Source organism: Oryx dammah, unplaced genomic scaffold, assembly GCF_014754425.2.
Source record: "Oryx dammah isolate SB20612 unplaced genomic scaffold, SCBI_Odam_1.1 HiC_scaffold_21, whole genome shotgun sequence".
NCBI classification, from domain to species: domain Eukaryota; kingdom Metazoa; phylum Chordata; class Mammalia; order Artiodactyla; family Bovidae; genus Oryx; species Oryx dammah.
The window spans coordinates 72859099-72881355 of record NW_024070205.1 but is presented as its reverse complement, the minus strand read 5'-3'; the positions used below and the strand labels follow the sequence as shown (position 1 = coordinate 72881355).

At 36.9% G+C, this 22257-nt stretch overlaps 1 protein-coding gene across 1 annotated transcript in view; it reads left to right on the top strand.

Moving 5' to 3' along the window:
* The window catches only part of KCNT2 (potassium sodium-activated channel subfamily T member 2), a 1342824-nt gene that overhangs the window by 207970 nt on the left and 1112597 nt on the right, over positions 1-22257 (top strand). Inside the window, 4 exon segments of the mRNA XM_040262901.1 lie at positions 10251-10431; positions 11808-11972; positions 13875-14011; positions 16881-16944. Of these exon segments, the coding sequence (XP_040118835.1) occupies positions 10251-10431; positions 11808-11972; positions 13875-14011; positions 16881-16944 (547 nt within the window).

The window sequence follows — 22257 nt, the reverse complement described above, 5'->3', positions numbered from 1 at the left end:
AGTTAGAACTGGACATGGAACAACAGACTGGTTCCAAATAGGAAAAGGAGTACGTCAAGGCTGTATATTGTCACCCTGCTTATTTAACTTCTATGCAGAGTACATCATGAGAAATGCTGGGCTAAAAGAGGCACAAACTGGAATCAAGATTGCTGGGAGAAATATCAATAACCTCAGATATGCAGATGACACCACTCTTATGGCAGAAAGTGAAGAGGAACTAAAAAGCCTCTTGATGAAAGTGAAAGGAGAGTGAAAAAGCTGGCTTAAAGCTCAACATTCAGAAAACAAAGATCATGGCATCCGGTCCCATCACTTCATGGGAAATAGATGGGGAAACAGTGGAAGCAGTGTCAGACTTTATTTTGGGGGGCTCCAAAATCACTGCAGATAGTGACTGCAGCCATGAAATTAAAAGACGCTTACTCCTTGGAAGGAAAGTTATGACCAACCTAGATAGCATATTGAAAAGCAGAGACATTACTTTGTCAACAAAGGTCCATCTAGTCAAGGCTATGGTTTTTCCAGTGGTCATGTATGGATGTGAGTTGGACTGTGAAGAAAGCTGAGCGCCGAAGAATTGATGCTTTTGAACTGTGGTGTTGGAGAAGACTCTTAAGAGTCCCTTGCACTGCAAGGAGATCCAACCAGTCCATTCTGAAGGAGATCAGCCCTGGGATTTCTTTGGAAGGAATGATGCTAAAGCTGAAACTCCAGTACTTTGGCCACCTCATGCGAGTAGTTGATTCATTGGAAAAGACTCTGATGCTGGGAGGCTTGGGGGCAGGAGGAGAAGGGGACGACAGGGGATGAGATGGCTGGATGGAATCACGGACTCGATGGACGTGAGTTTGAGTGAACTCCGGGAGTTGGTGATGGACAGGGAGGCCTGGCGTGCTGCGATTCATGGGATCGCAAAGAGTCGGACACAACTGAGCGACTGAACTGAACTGAACTGAACTGAAGGTTTACCCAAGGAGTGTAGGTATGACTTATTATAGGCATATGTCAATAATATAAGTTATTGTAATGAATTGGACATAATATCTTACAGGAGTGATATATTCAATATATCCAAAAATAAAATAGTTTATATTCCTCTCCTCCTGCAGAATTTTCCCTACTATTTCTTTTCTTATGCTTTCATTATCTGTTGCCTTTATTCCTTGATATCTGTAAATCATATTGAAAATAAACAAATATTGGTTGAAAACCAAACCAAACATTGTATTGCTCATGTAGCTCATGAGCAATACAATGTTTGGTTTGGTTTTCATATGGTTCTAGCCATGCAGTCAGTCTTTATCCTTATTGATTATTGAAGTGTTAAATGATATGAAATCTCAAGGTCATTTCTCTGTTTCTCATGTATGTTGTTGTTTTTGTTGTTTAGTTGCTAAATGCTGTCAGACTCTTCTGCAACCCCATATAGTGCATATAGCCTGATAGCTTCTCTGTCCATGGGGTTTCCCAGGCAAGAATACTGGAGTGGGTTGCCATTTCCTTCTCCAGGGGATCTTATCGACCCAGGGGTTGAACACCCGCATCTCCTGTACTGCTGGCAGATTCTTTACCATTGAACCACTTGGGAAGGTAGTAATCAAGTCCCAAGGTGGTATTTAAGACATATTTTGTTAGTTGGCATTTTGTTCTCTACTCTGCATAGTTTAGATGCATGTCCACTTGGTTTAAAAAATAAAACAAAACTTGTCAAAGTCCATGCTATAAAATTCCTCAAAGGATTTTTTTGTGTGACAGTGATCTTGAAAATAGTGTCACAAATCAATATTCATATAAAACTAAATTGCATTAAGGCAGAAATAACTATGTGAAGGATTTTTGAAATTCCAGTTTAAGCTCAGTATTGTGAGTATTGACCAAAATTATGAAAAGCACATAAATATGTGTATGGCAAGAATTATTTTCTTCTCAAAAAGTTAATCTTCATGAGATAGAAAATTCATAAGTTATATAAAATTGTCTATTTAAATGATAGCAGTGAACGTGAGTTAATATGTAAAATAATATAAAAAGAGAATATTGTTTTTCAAAATATTATGGTTTTAATATTTAAATCTTAAAATATTGCCATATAATGATATACTTAGTAGTTACCTAAGTCAGTGACTTTTATAAATAGATACATATATACTATACATTATACTGTCTTTATATAATTACAATAGGAGTTCTTTTATTTAAGCAATCTCAGTGATAAGTAGTGCTTTTTTAAAACAAGTCGCTAGCCTGATACTGACAGTTTGACCTAGAAATAAAGTGTAATCTTTTTTTTTTTTCCCTTCCTGCATTTCCAAGAATTAGTTGTCAGTTTCTGTAAATGACGACAGTGAACCCTCCAAAGGTCAACTGATATCAGCAGGCTATCTTTCTAAGTAAAGATTATAGGTTTACCTTGCAAATTGCCTAACTCTTCTTTTTTGGAGCCCTCTGTGTTTCCCTATGTTTTTACTTCCCTTCCCAGGTCAGAGTTACAGGGTGGAGAAAAGACTGGACATGGATACAGAGACTCATTAATCCATGAGTGGCTTTCTGCCCCTGATAACTCTGTTACCACATCCACAGCAAAGAGAACAGGCAGGCTGTTTTCTCTTTTTCCACCGTCCTTGACTCTCCTGTTAATAGTACATTTACACTTCTCACAAGTAGAGAAAGCTTTTTAACACCTTTGTGGATTTACTGGATTCTTATATTTGAGTCTTTTTTGTGCTTTTTTTCTTTTATCCTCAGGATGTCATATAAATAACAGGATTACTTATTAATTTATTGAAGGTTATGTGTCAGGCATTTCACAGAACATTAGCTCACTTAATTCTGGGGATAACAAAGGAAGAAATTGGTATCATTACATTTGATTTTCAGTTGAGGAGTATGAAGTTTAAATAGCTTAAGTAGTTTTCCTAAGTTAGTATTGATCACTTCAGTTCAGTTCAGTCGCTCAGTTGTGTCTGACTCTCTGTGACCCCATGAACCACAGCACCCCAGTTCTCCCTGTCCATCTCCAACTCCCAGAGTCCACCCAAACCCATGTCCATTGAGTCTGTGATGCCCTCCAACCATCTCATCCTCTGTCATCCCCTTCTCCTCCTGCCCTCAATCTTTCCCAGCATCAGGGTCTTTTCAAATGAATCAGCTCTTCGCATCAGGTGGCCAAAGTATTGGAGTTTCAGCATTAGCATCAGTCCTTCCAGTGAATATTCAGGACTGATCTTCTTTAGGATGGACTGGTTGGATCTCCTTGCAGTCCAAGGACTCTCAAGAGTTTTCTCCAACACCACAGTTCAAAAGCATCAATTCTTTGATGCTCAGCTTTCTCTGTTGTCCAACTCTCACATCCATACATGACTACTGGAAAAACCATAGCCTTGACTAGACGGACCCTTGTTGGCAAAGTAATATCTCTGCTTTTCAATATGCAGTCTAGGTTGGTCATAACTTTCCTTCCAAGGAGTAAGTGTCTTTTAATTTCATGGCTGCAGTCACCATTTGCAGTGATTTTGGAGCCCAGAAAAATGAAGTCAACCACTGTTTCCCCCATCTATTTGAAGTGATGAGACCAGATGCCATGATCTTAGTTTTCTGAAAGTTGAGCTTTAAGCCAACTTTTTCACTCTCTTCTTTCACTTTTAACAAGAGGCTCTTTAGTTCTTCACTTTCTGCCATAAGAGTAGTGTCATCTGAATATCTGAGGTTATTGATATTTCTCCCAGCAATCTTGATTCCAGATTGTGCTTCATTCACCCCAGTGTTTCTCATGATATACTCTGCATATAAATTAAATAAGGAAGGTGATAATATACAGTCTTGACATACTCCTTTTCCTATTTGGAACCAGTCTGTTGTTCCATGTCCAGTTCTAACTGTTGCTTCCTGACCTGCATACAGATTTCTCAAGAGGCAGGTCAGGTGGTCTGGTATTCCCATCGCTTGAAGTGTTTTTCACAGTTTATTGTGATCCATACAGTCAAAGGCTTTGGCATAGTCAATAAAGCAGAAATAGATGTTTTTCTGGAACTCTCTTGCTTTTTCGATGATCCACCAGATATTGGCAATTTGATCTCCGGTTCCTCTGCCTTTTCTAAAGCCAGTTTGAATATCTGAAAGTTCATGGTTCACATATTGCTGAAGCCTGGCTTGGAGAATTTTAACCATTACTTTACTAGCATGTGAGATGAGTGCAATTGTGTGGTAGTTTGACCATTATTTGGCATTGCCTTTCTTTGGGATTGGAATCCAAATTTGCTGGCAGATTGAGTCCAGCACTTTCATAGCATCATCTTTCAGGATTTGAAACAGCTCCACTGGAATTCCATCACCTCCACTAGCTTTGTTCGTAGTGATGCTTTCTAAGGCCCACTTGACTTCACATTCCAGGATGCCTGGCTCTAGGTGAGTGATCACACCATCATGATTATCTGGGTTGTGAAGATCTTTTTGTACAGTTCTTCTGTGTATTCTTGCCTCCTCTTCTTAATATCTTCTGCTTCTGTTAGGTCCATACCATTTCTGTCCTTTATTGAGCCCATCTGTGCATGAAATGTTCCCTTCCGATCTCTAATTTTCTTGAAGAGATCTCTAGTCTTTCCCATTTTGTTGTTTTCCTCTTATTTCTTTGCATTGATCACTGAGGAAGAGTTTCTTATCTCTCCTTGCTATTCTTCGGAACTCTGCATTCAAATGGGTATATCTTTCCTTTTCTCCTTTGCTTTTGGCTTCTGTTCTTTTCATAGCTATTTGTAAGGCGTCCTCAGACAGCCATTTTGCTTTTTTGCATTTCTTTCTCTTGGGGATGGTCTTGATCCCTATCTCCTGTACAATGTCATGAAGCTCCGTCCATAGTTCATCAGGCACTCTGTCTGTCAGATCAAGTATTGATCAAGTTATCTATTGATCAATTTATGAATAAATGTTTGATTATTACTTTATGATAGCATTGACAGTAGTAATAGGGTTATAAAGTTGAGGTCAAACCATTCATTTTAGATTTTAGAAACTTTTTTTGTGTAGAATAAGGTGCCCTGGATCTGCATGTATAACATACAGCACATACCTGGCACTAGTAATCCATCAATAAATATATCTTTATGAATGAACATGACTTACTTTTACAAATTAGGTCACCCTTTTTCTATTATGAAACACTTTATTCAGATGTTATAGAACTTACTGCTTTTATAGAAATCACATTTAAATTAAAATCTGATAGGTATTTTTTAGTAGAGAAATTATAAGAAAATCATATTCATTTGCAGCTTTCCATTTCAGTCACTCAGTACAAATGAATCTGAGTAACTTGTATGCATATTAACTAAACAAAAAGGCAAATAGAACATGATGTGATATTGGTTTATTTTTAAATCTTAAATTGGAGCAATTTATTTAATTTCAAATGTTTTGGCAGGGCTTTTCAGGTTGTCCCAGTGGTAAAGGACCTGACTGCCAATACAGGAGACCTGGGTTCCATCCCTGGGTCGGGACAGTTCCCCTGGGAGAGAACATGGCAACCCACTTCAGTATTCTTGGAGAATCCCGTGGACAGAGGAGACTGGCAGGCTACAAGCTATAGGGTCACAGAGAGTTCCACATGACTGAAGAGACAGCATGCATGCATGGGATAATAAACAAAAATTTGGTTAGAGTTAGAGATCCACTAAGATCAAGCATTTATGTGAGCTGTTTTGTCTTAAGTTTATGGCCCAGTCACAAAACATTAAATTTGATCACTAGAAAATTTGAAGGTAAAAGAGTGTTTACTATTATCCACCAGCTATGATTATACTTGGAGAAGGAAATGACAACCCACTCCAGTACTCTTGCCTGGAGAATCCTATGGAGGGAGGAGCCTGGTAGGCTACAGTCCATGGGGTCGCAAAGAGTCGGACACGACTATCAAGCCTTCTTATATGTGTGTGTGTGTATATATATATATATATATGATTATCCTACTTCTATTTTCAATTCAGGATATAATTTAAGTAAGTTACTCAAGCTTTGACTAATGGAAAAGATGTATCTCTTTTATAAGAAGACAAAATAGGATATTTTGATTATGAATATGCTGTATTTGAGCTCATTCTTGGATTTACTTTATCACAAAATCTGTGCCCATCATTAAAATCACTTCTGGGTACAGATGAAAACTAATTAACTGAAATTCATCCACTATGATCAGGGAGAAGAGACAGTTTCCATTTAATAATGGCTTGAAAGAGATCTGTGAATGAAATAAGATAACTATCTATATTAAAATGGATTATAATCACTGAATAGCTTCAAATCCTTATGTAGCACATTGTTGGAGAAGGCAATGGTAACCCACTCCAGTACTCTTGCCTGGAAAAACCATGGACAGAGGAGCCTGGGAGGCCACAGTCCATGGGGTCGGTAAAAGTTGGACAGGACTGATAGACTTCACTTTCACTTTTCACTTTCATGCATTGAAGAAGGAAATGGCAACCCACTCCAGTGTTCTTGCCTGGAGAATCCCAGGGACGAGGGAGCCTGGTGCGCTGCCATCTGTGGGGTCGGACAGAGTCAGATACAACTGAAGCAACTTAACTGCTGCATTCACAGTGCTAGGAAAAAGAGCTAACATAAGTGAAATATTAATTTTTATGCATAATACAATAAAAAGATGTTTCAAAGCTAAAAAACTGTCTTAACTTCAATTATATAATAAAGTAACAGTTAACTATGTATCTACTTGTCCTGAAGTTTCCCTTTTACATTCCCTCAACAAAAGTAGTTGAATTATTATTTATATAGGTAATCTATGTGAATATAAAAATATTTTTGTTTGTCGAGTAATATGAGAAGTAATAGAATAATATTATAAGTTTTCATGTTTCTTTAAAATATTCCTAGTTCTATTGCCTATAACCAAAATAGTATCTAATAAGTTGTCAGATACTCTTAACATTCTCCACCTGTTGCATGTTGGTGCTCTACAGCTAGTATCAGACAGTGATACTGTGTCCATATAATGTAATTAGACTGTCTCTGCTTCACACCTCCCCCAGCCTTTTTGTTAAACTTCCCCATGTATTAGTATTTACTTTTGTAAAATAACGTGCAACAAGTAATTTCAAAATACTTTTAAAATCTAATTTTGATAATTCTAGAAGAGATTTGAAAGACATTTTGCTTAAATAGTTTGAAGATCCTAACTCTGAAATTGATGTTAGCACAAATTCTGCAAAATCCCCTTCTAAATTGTTTCTACCCTTCAAGTAATGTGATTCTTTGCATAAATACTACAAAACATAAGGGAAATAACTATTTTCAGAACTTAATGTGAAAATGAATTCCAACAACGAAGTTAACGATTACAGTCTTTTGTAGGCAAATCTCTCTCTAATAATTGGAGTAATTTGTTTCTTTTATAAAAGATAAGCTGGATACTTTTATTATGATGATGGTTATATGAGTAACCTGATTGACTTGACTTAGTATTAATGTGTGCAAATTTCACTAACAGTGACATGAATATGATTTCAAGAAAAGCTTTTGATTAGAAAAAATGTACTTAATTTAGTAATTTTTAATTGTGCAATTTGCTTGCAATTACCCGAACAGAATGGGTTTCAATAAGTCAGTACACTTCAAATTTCCCGAATTTTGTATTTATCATGTTAAGCAGTATTAACTGAACAAATGCTGGAGTTGCAAAAGTAAATTACAGAGGAGAATAAAACCCAATTTACTTGTTTATAAGAACTTGAATATTTCAAAAGGTGGTGGGAATGTCATTTGATTCTTTTGAGAAATAAGTATTTAGCCTTGCCCCTAAGTTATATTGGAGAAGGAAATGACAACCCACTCCAGTGTTCTTGCCTGGAGAATCCCAGGGATGGCGGAGCCTGGTGGGCTGCCGTCTATGGGGTCGCACAGAGTTGGACATGACTGAAGCGACTTAGCTTCCACCATTAAGGCAATGGTCAGAAAAATACATTTGTGTGCTTTTTCTTTTCTTTAATGAATTGTACTTAGTTTATATCGTAACAGGATAAAGAACTTGGTCATTTTCATGTAGGCAGCAGAAAGATATATATGTTACATTTAGACTCTCATTCATTCAGGAATTATTAGTGAACCTCATTATGTTCTTGGAACGAATATAGGTGTTCAGGCAACGTGAGTGAAGAAAGCACATAACTCTGTCCTAATAGGCTGCATTCTTACAGGTTTATGGACAATCAGTATCAAACTCAACAAATGACTAAAACTATTTTTTTTTAATTAAACACAATAAGAAAGACAAGGAGTATATTGATGGTCAGATTAGAAGTAAAGACTTGAAGGATGTGAGGAAATATCCATGAAATACCTGGGCCATATGTTCCAGCCAGAGAGAGTCATCCATAACAAGACCCTGAATCTGGGTGATGCCTGTCATGTTGGTCAGAAAGCGAGAATGCCAGTGTAGCTGGGGCAGAGCCAACCGCAGGGAGGAAACTAGTGAAACCACTAGAAAACTAGAGAAAACTAGAAACCTAGTCTGAAAGGCATAAGGAGGGGTCAGATGGAGGACTAGGCTAGAGATAAATGTCATTGAATCACAAAGATCATTAGAGTTTAGTCTTACGTGGAATAGGGTTCCCTGTTCCAGGGGTTTAAGTAGAGAAATAATATGGCCTAACCCATGTTGTCATAGCCCAACTCTGGCTCATGTGCTGAGTATAAGCTGTTGGAAAAGTAAAGAATAAAAAAGTAAAGATGTCTTAAAAGGCTGGACAAGGAATTTCTGTAGTTTAAACATTGAATAGCACATCTTCTCGGTCATCATAATCAAGCCATCTGTGCTTGTTCTGCATAGAAGTTGGAAGGAAAATCTAGAAGTACACAGTGATTTCTTTTGACAGCTTTAGAGAGGTATAATTTACATGCCATAAAATTCATTCTTGTTAAGTGTAGAATACAACCATGTTAATATATTTACGAATTTCTACAGTCATCACCACAAGTCTAGTTTTAGAACATTTTCATCATCTTATTCCCACCATTACTTCCAAGCAACCATTAATATGGTTTCTGTGTCTTTTCTGAACATTTCATGAAAACAGAATTATACAGTATATAGCCTTCTACATGTGACTTCTTTCACTCAGCATCTTTCTGTTGCTTATCACATTTTAACATGCATCAGTACTAGATTCCTTCTTGTTTTATTGGTGATTTTTTTATGTTGCAAATCTCATTCCTTTCCAACACTGCACAAATATGCATGTTTCATAGCCTCCTTTTTTTTTTTTTTTTTAGCTAGTAGCAGTACTATTTCTAATGCTATTTTAGCAATTCTACTTTGGGAAAATCTTGTAAAATTTCTAGCTTCTCCCTTACTTTAATACCACCAATAGTTTTGTACAGATAATTGATGTACCTAAAGACTCCTTTTGAGAGTCACCTTGCAATGTTAACTCCTCAAGCCCTTCTTATATACAGTGGTCCCTCTGAATTCCAAGTTCCCACATTTGTGGGTTCAACCAGTCACAGATTGAAAATATTATGGAAGAAATTTCTTGAACATTCCAAAAACCAGAAGTTGAATTTACTCTATACTTGCAACGATTTGCATAGCATTTGCAACTTATTTACAATGAATTTTATAGCATTTGTATGGTATTAGGTATTATAAGTAATCTAGAGATGATTTAAAGTATACATGAGGGTGTGCATAGGTTATACACAAATACTATGTCATATGAGTGACTAAAATGACTATGTCATTATACATCCTGTGTCCCCCTGGGGGACTGGGAACCAACCTCTGGGGATATGGAGGGATGACTGTGAAACACATACACACGAAATATATACACATATATCCGTACCACACATATACAAATTAAAAATGTCTCTCTATTAAAAAAGACTATTGACTATTGCTATTTTGATGGGTATTAGATCTAGTGGATTCTGGTGTCTATGTTTCCTTGACAAGCATTCAAAATGTTTGTGTAAGTCACTCATGAAATTCTGTCTATTCATTTTATATATTATTCAAACATGCTTTGTGATTTGGGACTATAAATTTTGGCTACAAATAAAATAAGACTATTTCTCTTTGATGTAAGAAAAAACTTAAAAATATTTTCTCGAAGAAAAGTACTGAACCATATACAATCCCAGCTACCAAGTGGCTTTATGAAGTGTGCTTTGGCTTTCAGAAGAATGATGAAAAGTAATGTGACTGATTTGAAAGTTTTAACTGTAACGCATCTTTGTTTTTTTAGCATCTGTGGAATCCAACATCTGGAACGGATAGGAAAGAAGCTGAATCTCTTCGACTCCCTTTATTTCTGCATCGTGACATTTTCTACTGTGGGCTTTGGTGATGTGACTCCAGAAACGTGGTCGTCCAAGCTTTTTGTGGTTGCCATGATCTGTGTTGCTCTTGTGGTTCTCCCTATCCAGGTAAATACCACCGTGTTAAATTTTATAGAAATGTGCAAAGTCTTATGAAATCAAATCTTCCACATTTAATCAAAAATGCAGGGTGACTTATTAACTATATTAACACATGCTCGTATACCATCTAGTCAATTATTAAAATTGTCTCCAAAATGCCTTTTTAAATTGTATTAGAAACATGAGTTTTTTTTTTCCCTTCTAGTCTCAATTGGTAGCTCACATTTCATTTCAGTTTTTTCAAGATGCTTTCTTTTACATATAGAGTATTTACATTAATTATTGGATTGTAGGAAAGTATAGTTTTCAATTATAGCATGTTTGTACAAGACAATCAACTTATGAAACATTGATTTCTTTTGATTCTTGAAACTACAACTAAAGGCCATATGTTGTCATGAATAAAAATTGATTGACTATGTTGGTCAACAAAATCTGAAGATGGTACATAGCTAACATGTAGCATTTTGGAGAATGGATAAGGGAGCAAAGGCACAGAGATATAAATGAGACTGAAGGCACATAGAGGCAATCTTCAACTTTTTCCTGTAATGAATTCTGGCTGTCCATGAGTGGGCAGGTCATAAACAGGATGTGGCCAACACAAATCAAAATATATATTATATTATACAACCATTTGAAATATCCTTTCCATAGATGTAAAAATGATCTTTCCACTCCTATCCAATCATGCACGCCATTCTCAGTGACACCCCTCCCACATACCCTCATCATCCCTTTAATAATAGCTACTTCCTTGGTGGCTCAGTGGTAAAGAATCAGCCTGCCAATGCAGGAGACATGAGTTCAGTCCCTGAGTCTGGAAGATCCCCTGGAGAAGATGATGGCAACTCACTCCAATATTCTTGCTTGGAAAATTCCATGGACAGAGAAGCCTGGCAGGCTACAGTCCATGGGGTTGCAAAGAGTCAGACACGACTGAGCTTGCATGCATACACTATGACTGGAATGTGGCCTTGTGTGTGTGGTAAGGTTATCTCCCCTTGCAGGTGATGTGGGCCTGAAGTTGATAGAAGAATGTGAGAGAAAACCATGAGACTTTTCTCTTTAACCAGGTGCATGACATATATGGCTGCATACTCTACTAGACAGAAAGCAGAAGTGCAAACCTCTTTGTGCCCTGTTATGATACAATAGGAAAACCTCATTATTGTTTCCTGAGAAACATGAAGGCCCTGGGAGGGATTAGCAAGTTGGAAATTATCCTATGAAGAGTCTTGTTGAGGGGAACACTGATCATTTCAATCTCAAAGAGTTTCATCTAAGAAATTGAGTTATACCCAGTAGACAATAGATGGATTGCACTGATTGTTATTTTCATGTCCAGTTCTTTTCATTCACATGTGGAAAATGTGTTACAGTTTGAACAGCTGGCCTATTTGTGGATGGAGAGACAAAAGTCAGGTGGAAACTATAGTCGACACAGAGCTCAAACTGAAAAGCACGTTGTTCTGTGTGTCAGCTCACTGAAGATTGATTTACTCATGGACTTTTTAAATGAATTCTATGCACATCCAAGACTCCAGGTAACTTTAAACAGATTATACCTACTAACATTGGCAAAATCAATTAATGATAGTACAGCCTGTGTTCTGGAGGATTTTTATTTATATGCTCAAATTTAGAGAAAATGAAGAACTACAAATATAACCTGGAACATAGAAAAAAAATGCTGGAGGAATACACAATATGTTAAGTTTCCTTCTGTATCTATAACGAAAGACAGATGGAATTATATTACTGCTACAAAGAAAGGTTTTCTCTGAATTAAAATGATTGCTTTTTTCTCCTTTTGGTAGTGAATAAATGATATTTTTATGAAATAGTGAAACTTAACATATAATAAAACAATAAAAGAATCATTTCAATATCATCTGCTCACTTGAATTTTCAGAATTTTATCAAGTGTTACTGATGGAAATTTGGAAGTCTGAAAGTTCCATTCTTCCCTTTGTTTCCTGGAGTGAAACTTGGTCTTATTTATAGTAGCAATAAATGACCAAAATTTGGGCAATATGTAATTGAGATCATGAATTCAGAAAAATCTCTTCTGTCTATGCAGACACTTCCACTTGCCATGGTTCTGGGCCAGTGTAGACTTATGTCACCTCCTTTGCTGCTCAATGCACTTAGTCTAGTCCAGACAGCAAAGAACTACTTGTATTTCCCCAATAAACTTCCGTGAAGAGATTGGAGAATCCGGAAGTCAAAACAGTATGGAGTACTTCTAATTATCTCTCTCTTAAATAATTTAGAGAAATTTTAACATATTGCTTTTTTGGATTAAAAATCTAACTTATAAGTGAAATTTGTATAATATATTCTTTTGTTTTTACATACGTTATTTTGAATTTTTGGAGTAACTCCATATTTAACGTATTTTTTAAATTACTCATATTAAATAATTTCAGATGCTTGTTATGACCCACAAAGAAAATCTGTCTGGGAGAAAATTTAATCCACCCAAAATTTGATCCCTAGTAATTAATTTTATCTAATATCAATAGGGAACTCTTAAAACTCCAAAAGTTCCCACTAGATACAGAGTGGTAAAATGGTGGACGTTTGCCAGAGAATTTGAATTCTTATAGATAAATTGCTTTATACCATTTTATCACTGAGAATAATTTTGCATTTTCTCCAAACAACCATTGTTTTCAAATATTTTGATCACAAACTTTCAAATTTAATTTACTTTGTCAGTATTACCAATATTTTTGTGAATCCTTTTCCATTCAGATATTCATCAGAATGTTTTCAATTTTATCAACTCATAATAATGTTACAAATTGATATAAACTATCACCACAGCTTTTTATTCTAAAAGTAACAAGATTGAAGTATGACTTGATCCTTAGCAGTTCTGGCTGTTAGTAGTTTATTTTTTAGAATCCATCTGAAATCCTAAGGAGGTTCTCTGATGGCTCAGACTGTAAAAAACCTGCCTGCAATGCAGGAGACTTGGGTTTGATCCCTTGGTCAGGAAGATCCCCCAGAGAAGGGAATGGCAACTTGCTTCTTGCCTGGAGAATTCCCACAGAGGAGCGTGGCGGTCTATGGCATCAAAGAGTCGGACACGACTGAGTGACTAACACTTTCACACCCTGAAGTCAAAATTGAAAATTTCATAGGCTGAAATGTGTGCTGAGTGTAAGCACTGATTTATCTTCTCTTCTTGATGCTAAGTAAATTGAAAAAAGTCAGGATGAACATGCTGATTTATGAGATTTTTGTATGTTTGTCTGTTAATGTTTATTACCGTCTCATGTTATTTTATGCCCCGGTTTTAAATGCAAACTTTGATTTGTTAGTAAGAGTTCATTTCTCTTTTATCATATTTCAAAATGTTCATAGATATTCTATTTACCTATCTAGTATAAAACAAAGCATTATTGTTTCTATCCCATTGCCCACTTTGTTTTGAGTAGGATTATTATGTGGTGATTTTGTGTCCTACTGAAATGGATGTGCAGGTCCGAAGGATCCTCCAGATTCCAATGTGGTCACAAAGAGTTATCTACCTTCAAGGTTCGGCCCTTAAAGACCAGGATCTGTTGAGAGCAAAGTAAGTATGTCCACTTCCCATCTTGTAGTGTTATAATATCTTTCCTCTCCTTCAAATTTTAGCAGTTTCAGTACCACAAGATGTGTTTTTGAATACAAATTTTTGCTTTAGCACCATTGCTGGTCAAATGGGAAGATTAAAAATATAAAATCAGCTTATTTGCTCCTCTTTCTCAGTGCAGGGTTGTTCATCAGACCATGTCCACACAACACATTGAGAAGTGTGGTGGGGTGGTATCATCTCAGGGTGTGGGGAGATGAACTGAGTTATCCACATTCAGCGAGAGTAGTCTCCAAATCCTTGGATACTGTTTTTATTCCACAAATAAAAATCTTGGGCTAAACACTATGTGAGATGCCAAAGCAGTGTGAGTGAGGGTTTAGATTTTAAGGAATTTGTATTATATACTAAGCAGATAACACTTGTGTTCCCTGGTGTCTGAGATGAAAGAGTCCTTGGGGACTGGAGAAATCAGGAGGGTCTTAGTTGCTAATCAGAGGTCTTAGTTGCTGTCTTCTTCTTGTGCAGGTGCCTGTCCCCCTGTATTAAAGATGACATAGTCTTATAGCTTTGTCACAGTCTTGGGGGGTCACTGCAGCATGGGAGCAGAGTGAGAGTGTGGTTGGTTAGACTGCAGACTCCAGGAATCAGGGCCTCTGCAAAACACCCTCCATAGTTTCAGAAGCCAGAAGAGATCCTTAGTGGAGGTGGCTTCACTCAATGTTTTCTCTTGTTTTGTAGCTTTTAAATATATCTTCATGTTTATCTTTGAGTTGTCCTACAGACTCTGTTAGGTTTAAAAGTCTCTTCCTTGAATTTCATAGCGTAAGTGTTTTTTTTTTTCTTTGTTGTTGTTTTGATTCTTTCCAGATGGCTTGAGTATGTGTGTTGGTGCATGTTCTCCATATGTTTGTGTATGTTCTGTTTCTTTATACATGTCCTCTGTATGCTTGTATTTGTGTGTGTATGGGTTTTTGTGTGTGTGTGTATGTGTGTGTGGATGATGGAAAAGAACGGAAAAAAATTCTCAAACTTCTTTCTGCTGCTTATTCCTGCAAAAGTTGACTAGATAGCTCATAACAGGAACTCTAACATTATGTTTGATTTATATATAATAGGTCAATTTAGCTGAGAATTTTTTCAATGATTTAACAATTTGTGAAACAAAAAAAGTCAGTAGAAACTACCAGGATATAATGAATTGTACATAATTGGAAAATTAAGCTTCTTTGAGAATATATCAGCATCTGTAGTGGATTGCATACTTCATATATATTGTCACTATACACATGACATTTCTAGAATAAGTCATAGTCTCCCAGTACCTCAAGTAAAACAGAGCATTAGGTGTTTGCTAACAATCTACTATCTATACTCATTATTCAGGAACTGTAAAGAAATAGTTGCTTAAACAGTAATATAATTTAGATCTTTATATTCATCTGTATAGATAATAAATATGCTTAATTTATAGTAATGAGTTAAGTTCTTCATATGATAAGAATGAGTAATGCCTATTTTGTGTTCAATATGAATTTCTGTGATAAATGAAGCCTTTTGACTACCTAATCAATTAATCTAAGCTATTAGGATTAGCTATTGGCATCTCAGCTAGATGATACCTAGGATTAATGCGCTTCTCAGGTAGCATAGTGGTGAAGAATCTACTTACGAATGCAGGAGACACAGGAGTCATGGGTTCAATCCCTGGGTTGGGAAGATCTCCTGGAGTAGGAAACTCATTCCAGTATTCTTGCCTGGAAATATCCCATAGACAGAGGAGCCTGGTGGGCTACAGTCCATAGAGTCTCAAAGAGTTGTATACGACTGCACGACTGAGCCAGGATTAACACAACTCCATTTAGTATTAATAATATTAATGATTATTTCTTAGCCAAATCAGTCACATTTACCAGAAATATTCCTCCATAGATATGGAAAAGGAGTGTGGATGAGTGAGAAGTAGCAGGCTGGTAATTCTCAGAAAATTGATTTAAGAAAGATGGTACCATTTTTATGTTCATTTCTTATCCTATGTCATGTAGAAATTTGGGATTTAATGTTAACTAACACATTCTTCAGCACAATTCCCACGCAAGACAAGGAGTAAAATTCTCCAAACCATTTCCAAAGGTCAGTTGCATGAGTTTGAGTTGCTCTGTTGAAGATGATGTATAAAAAATGGTATGCAATTGTCTTAATAACCATGACAACTTCACACTTTTCCAAAACTGTTTGATTTGGTCTAATTCCATAGACTTTTATCATTTTTATCCATAGAAAATACATTGGAGGAAAAAATTTGTTCTACTGTAATGAACCAGAAAGGCAAATAGTTCCTCATTTTAAAAATATACAATGTTATGTTTTTAGAACATTGCTTACCAAGCACTGAAGCATTCTTATGGTTTATTATTACATATAAGAAATATAGAACTTTAGTGTGAAGGAAAGGGATTTGGAACAAGATGATGATTCATCTCTAGGAAATATAAATGTGCAGTAGAGTTTGGCTTATGAATACTAAGCGGCTTTGTATCCTCTCTCTTAATTTTATTGATGCATTGCAGTCAAAAAGTAATCCATCTAAAACTTATAGAAGTGTATATATATATATGAAAAAATACATATAATGATAAAAGAAAAAATAAAATTTGACTTTTTTTAACTTCTGTCATTAAACAGCCAAGTCAACAATTATTTTGTTTCTAATCATGATCTGCAAGAAATCCTACTTTCATTTAAGCTTAAGGATGTTCATAGTTTATGTGTACTTTGTATGCCCTGGACTGAGTGTTGGAACTCTGTTTTTCAGATGGCACATAGATATGTCAATGTGTGATTATTTTCCTTTTCTGTCTGCATTTAGGATGGATGATGCTGAGGCCTGTTTTATTCTGAGCAGCCGTTGTGAAGTGGACCGGACATCATCCGTAAGTTTCTAAAATCTCTTTTAGTAAATTGTTCTTTTTGCCTTACGAGATTTTATTATTTTTTGTAGTCTACCACTATTAAATATGGATGGCCTTAAAATTTTGCTAAAGAGAAGTAAATATCTTTAATCTATCTTGACAAAAAATAAGAATAGTTGCATCAATTATATCAACAAAAATATTCTTGAAGTACTTTCTACTACTAATCTCTAGATTTTCGGTTGATCAAAATGAAATAAGTCATATATAAACAGAACTAGATCATTTTTAATTAAATATATTCTATGCTATGTGATTTTGTTATAATGATCTCAATTTCCTCAACTTAAAAGCGAGGCATATGGATCAGGCAGTCTGCAAAATATCAGTTGGAGCATTTCTAAAAAAGTATGCATTTGTGAAAATCCTATTCAGGATATGTAGGGTGGGAATTGGGAAGCCGTGTATTTTTAAAAGATCACCAGGTGATTTTGATGCACCTCCCAGTTTGGTAGTCTCTGGCTTATATGATCTCCATGATACATTTATGGTCTAAAATTCAATAAACTAATAATCAAACTTTGTAATGTACCAACTTATAGCTTTTTTTCTGTAAATGCATTTTAATTTCCCTACTTTAAAAAAATGCTTTACTCCTTTATGTTGAGGATGTCCTATTAACTCCTGTGTTTTAAACTAGTGAGTCCACCTGTAGTCATATCTGTGGTACACAGACAGATGAGAAACATGGTGCCTTCTGCAGTGACTGGGGAAAAGACAAAACATGCATGGGTCTTTGCGGGACATGATTTGCACTTTTCTGGACCATCTAATAGATGTGATCTGTTACATTTCTTTAGGACTACAGGTCCTGAATGTGGTAGGCTTTGCATTGTCCTCACTCTAATTTACTTAAATGTTTTATTCCTTTTTAAACTAACTTGTGTGCATTTGTGCTAAGTCACTTCAATCGTGTCTGATTCTTTGTAATCCCATGGATGGTAGCCCGCCAGGCTCCTCTCTCCATGGGATTCTCCAGGCAAGAATATTGGAGTGGGTTGCCATGCCCTCCTCCAGGGGATCTTCCAGACCCAAGGAACAAACCCACATCTCTTATGTCTCCTGCATTGGCAGGTGGGTTCTTTACCACTAAAGAACCCAGGGAGGCCCTTAAACGAACTTAGTCAACCTTTATTGGAAAAGGAACTGTTATGAACTGAATTGTGAGCCATGAAAACTCATATGTTGAAGACCAAACCACAGGGACCTCATAATGTGAATTCAGTTCAGTTCAGTTGCTTGTTGTGTCCAACTCTTTGTGACCCCATGAACTGCAGCATGCCAGGTCTCCCTGTCCACCACCAACTCCCAGAGTCCACACAAATTCATGTCCGTTGAGTGGGTGATGCCATCCAACCATCTCATCCTCTGATGTCCCCTTCTCCTCCTGCTCTCAAACTTTCCCAGTATCAGGGTCTTTTGAAATGAGTCAACCCTTTGCATCAGGTGGCCAAAGTATTGGAGTTTCAGCTTCAACATCAGTCCTTCCAAAGAACGCCCAGGACTGATCTCCCTTAGGATAGACTGGTTGGATCTTCTTGCAGTCCAAGGGACTCTCAACAGTCTTCTCCAACACCACAGTTCAAAAGCATCAATACTTTGGCAATCAGCTTTCCTTATAGTCCAACTATCACATTCATATATGACTACTGGAAAAACCATATATGACTACTGGAAAAACCATAGCCTTAACTAGACAGACTTTGTTGACAAAGTAATGTCTCTGCTTGTGAATATGCTGTCTAGGTTGGTTATAACTGTCCTTCCAAGGAGTAAGTGTCTTTTAATTCCATGGCTGCAGTCACCATCTGCAGTGATTTTGGAGCTCCCCAACATAAAGTCACACAATGTTTTCACTGTTTCCCCATCTATTTGCCATGATGGGACCGGATGCCATGATCTTAGTTTTCTGAATGTTGAACTTTAAACCAACCTTTTCACTCTCCTCTTTCACTTTCATCAAGAGGCTTTTTAGTTCCTCTTTACTTTCTGCCATAAAGGTGGTGTCATCTGCATATCTGAGGTTTTTGATATTTCTCACAGCAATCTTGATTCCAGATTGTGCTTCATCCAGCCCAGCATTTCTCATGATGTACTCTGCAGTCAGTTAAATAAGCAGGGTGACAATATACAGACTTGACGTACTCCTTTTCCTATTTGGAACCAGTCTGTTGTTCCATGTCCAGTTCTAACTGTTGTTTCCTGATCTGCATACAGGTTTCTTAAGAGGCAGGTCAGGTGGTCTGGTATTCCCATCTCTTTTAGAATTTTCCACAGTTTATTGTGATGCACACAGTCAAACGCTTTGGCATAGTCAATAAAGCAGAAATATATGTTTCTCTGGAACTCTCTTGCTATTTCGATGATCCAGCGGATGTTGGCAATTTGATCTCTGGTTCCTCTGCCTTTTCTAAATCCAGCTTGAACATCTGGAATTTATAGTTCATGTATTGCTGAAACCTGGCTTCAGAATTGTGAACATGAGATGAGTGCAATTATGAAACAGTTTGAGCATTCTTTGGCCTTGCCTTTCTTTGGAATTGGAATGAAAACTGACCTTTTCCAGTCCTGTGGCCACTGCTGAGTTTTCCACATTTGCTGGCATATTGAGTGCAGCACTTTGACAGCATCATCTTTCAGGATTTGAAATAGCTCAACTGGAATTCCATCACCTCCACTAACTTTGTTCATAGTGATGCTTTCTAAAGCCTATTTGACCTCACATTCCAGGATGTCTGGCTCTAGGTGAGTGATCACACCATCTTGATTATCTGGTTGGTGAAAATCTTTTTTGTACAGTTCTTCTGTGTATTCTTGCCACCACTTCTTAATATCTTCTGCTTCTGTTAGGTCTATAATATTCCTGGCCTTTATTGAATCTATCTTTGCATGAAATGTTCCCATGGTATCTCTAATTTTCTTGAAAAGATCTCTAGTATTTCCTATTCTATTGTTTTTTTCTACTTCTTAGCGTTGATCACTGAGGAAGGCCTTCATATCTCTCCTTGCTATCCTTTGGAACTCTGCATTCAGATGGGTTTATCTTTCCTTTTCTCCTTTGCCTTTTGCTTCTCTTCTTTTCTCAGTGATTTGTAAGGCCTCCTCAGGCAGCCACTTTGCTTTTTTGCATTTCTTTTTCTTGGAGATGGTCTTGATCCCTGTCTTCTGTACAGTGTCACAAACCTCCGGCCATAGTTGTTCAGGCACTCTGTCTATCAGATCTAGTCCCTTGAATCTATTTCTCACTTCCACTGTATAATTATAAGGGATTTGATTTAGGTCATACCTAATTGGTCTAGTGGTTTTCCCCACTTTCTTCAACTTAATCCTGAATTGGGCAATAAGGTGTTCATGATCTGATCCACATTCACTTGTCGGTCTTGTTTTTGCTCAATGTACAGAGCTTCTCCATCTTTGGCTGCAAAGAATATAATCAATCTGATTTCGTTGTTGGCCATCTTCTGATGTACATGTGTAGAATCTTCCCTTGTGTTGTTGGAAGATGGTGTTTGCTATCACCAGTCATTTTCTTGAAAAAACTCTATTAGCCTTTGCCCTGCTTCTTTCTGTACTCCAAGGCCAAATTTGCCTGTTACTCCAGGTGTTTCTTGACTTCTTATTTTTGCATTCCAGTCACTTATAATGAAAAGGACATCTTTTTGGGGCTAAAGATGGAGAAGCTCTATACAGTTAACAAAAACAAGACCAGGAGCTTACTGTGGCTCAGATCATGAACTCCTTATTACCAAATTCAGACTTAAATTGAAGAAAGTAGGGAAAACCACTAGACCATTCAGGTATGACCTAAATCAAATCCCTTATGATTATACAATGGAAGTGAGAAATAGATTTAAGGGCCTAGATCTGATAGAGAGAGTGCCTGATGAACTATGGAATGAGGTTCATGACATTGTACAGGAGACAGGGATCAAGACCATCTCCATGGAAAAGAAATGCAAAAAAGCTAAATGGTTGTCTGAGGAGGCCTTACAAATAACTGTGAAAAGAAGAGAGGCAAAAAGCAAAGGAGAAAAGGAAAGATATAAGCATCTGAATGCAGAACTCCAAAGAATAGCAAGAAGAGATAAGAAAGACTTCTTTAGCGATCAATGCAAAGAAATAGAGGAAAACAACAGAATGGGAAAGACTAGAGATCTCTTTAAGAAAATTAGAGATACCAAGGGAACATTTCATGCAAAGATGGGCTTGATAAAGGACAGAAATGGTATGGACCTAACAGAAGCAGAAGATATTAAGAAGAGGTGGCAAGAATACATGGAAGAATTGTACAAAAAAGATCTTCACAACTCAGATAATCATGATGATGTGATCACTAATCTAGAGCCAGACATCTTGGAAAGTGAAGTCAAGTGGGCCTGAGAAAGCATCACTAGGAACAAAGCTAGTGGAAGTGATGGAATTCCAGTTGAGCTGTTTCAAATCCTGGAAGATGATGCTGTGAAAGTGCTTCACTCAATATGCCAGCAAATGTGGAAAACTCAGCAATGACCACAGGACTGGAAAAGGTCAGTTTTCATTCCAATTCCAAAGAAAGGAAATGCCAAAGAATGCGCAAACTACCGCACAATTGCACTCATCTCACATGCTAGTAAAGTAATGCTCAAAATTCTCCAAGCCAGGCTTCAGCAATATGTGAACTGTGAACTTCCTGATGTTCAAGCTGGTTTTAGAAAAGGCAGAGGAACCAGAGATCAAATTGCCAACATCTGCTGTATCATGGAAAAAGCAAGAGAGTTCCAGAAAAACATCTATTTCTGCTTTATTGACTATGCCAAAGCCTTTGACTGTGTGCATCACAATAAACTGTGGAAAATTCTGAAAGAGATGGGAATACCAGATCACCTGACCTGTCTGTTAAGAAATCTGTATGCAGGTCAGGAAGCAACAGTTAGCACTGTACATAGAACAACATACTGGTTCCAAATAGGAAAAGGAGTACGTCAAGGCTGTATATTGTCACTCTGCTTATTTAACTTCTATGCAGAGTACATCATCATCAGCTGGGCTGGAAGAAACACAAGCTGGAATGAAGATTGCTGGGAGAAAAATCAATAACCTCAGATATGCCGATGACACCACCCTTATGGCAGAAAGTGAAGAGGAACTAAAAAGCCTCTTGATGAAAGTGAAAGAGGAGAGTGAAAAAGTTGGCTTAAAGCTCAACATTCAGAAAACGAAGATCATGGCATCCGGTCCCATCACTTCATGGGAAATAGATGGGGAAACAGTGGAAACAGTGTCAGACTTTATTTT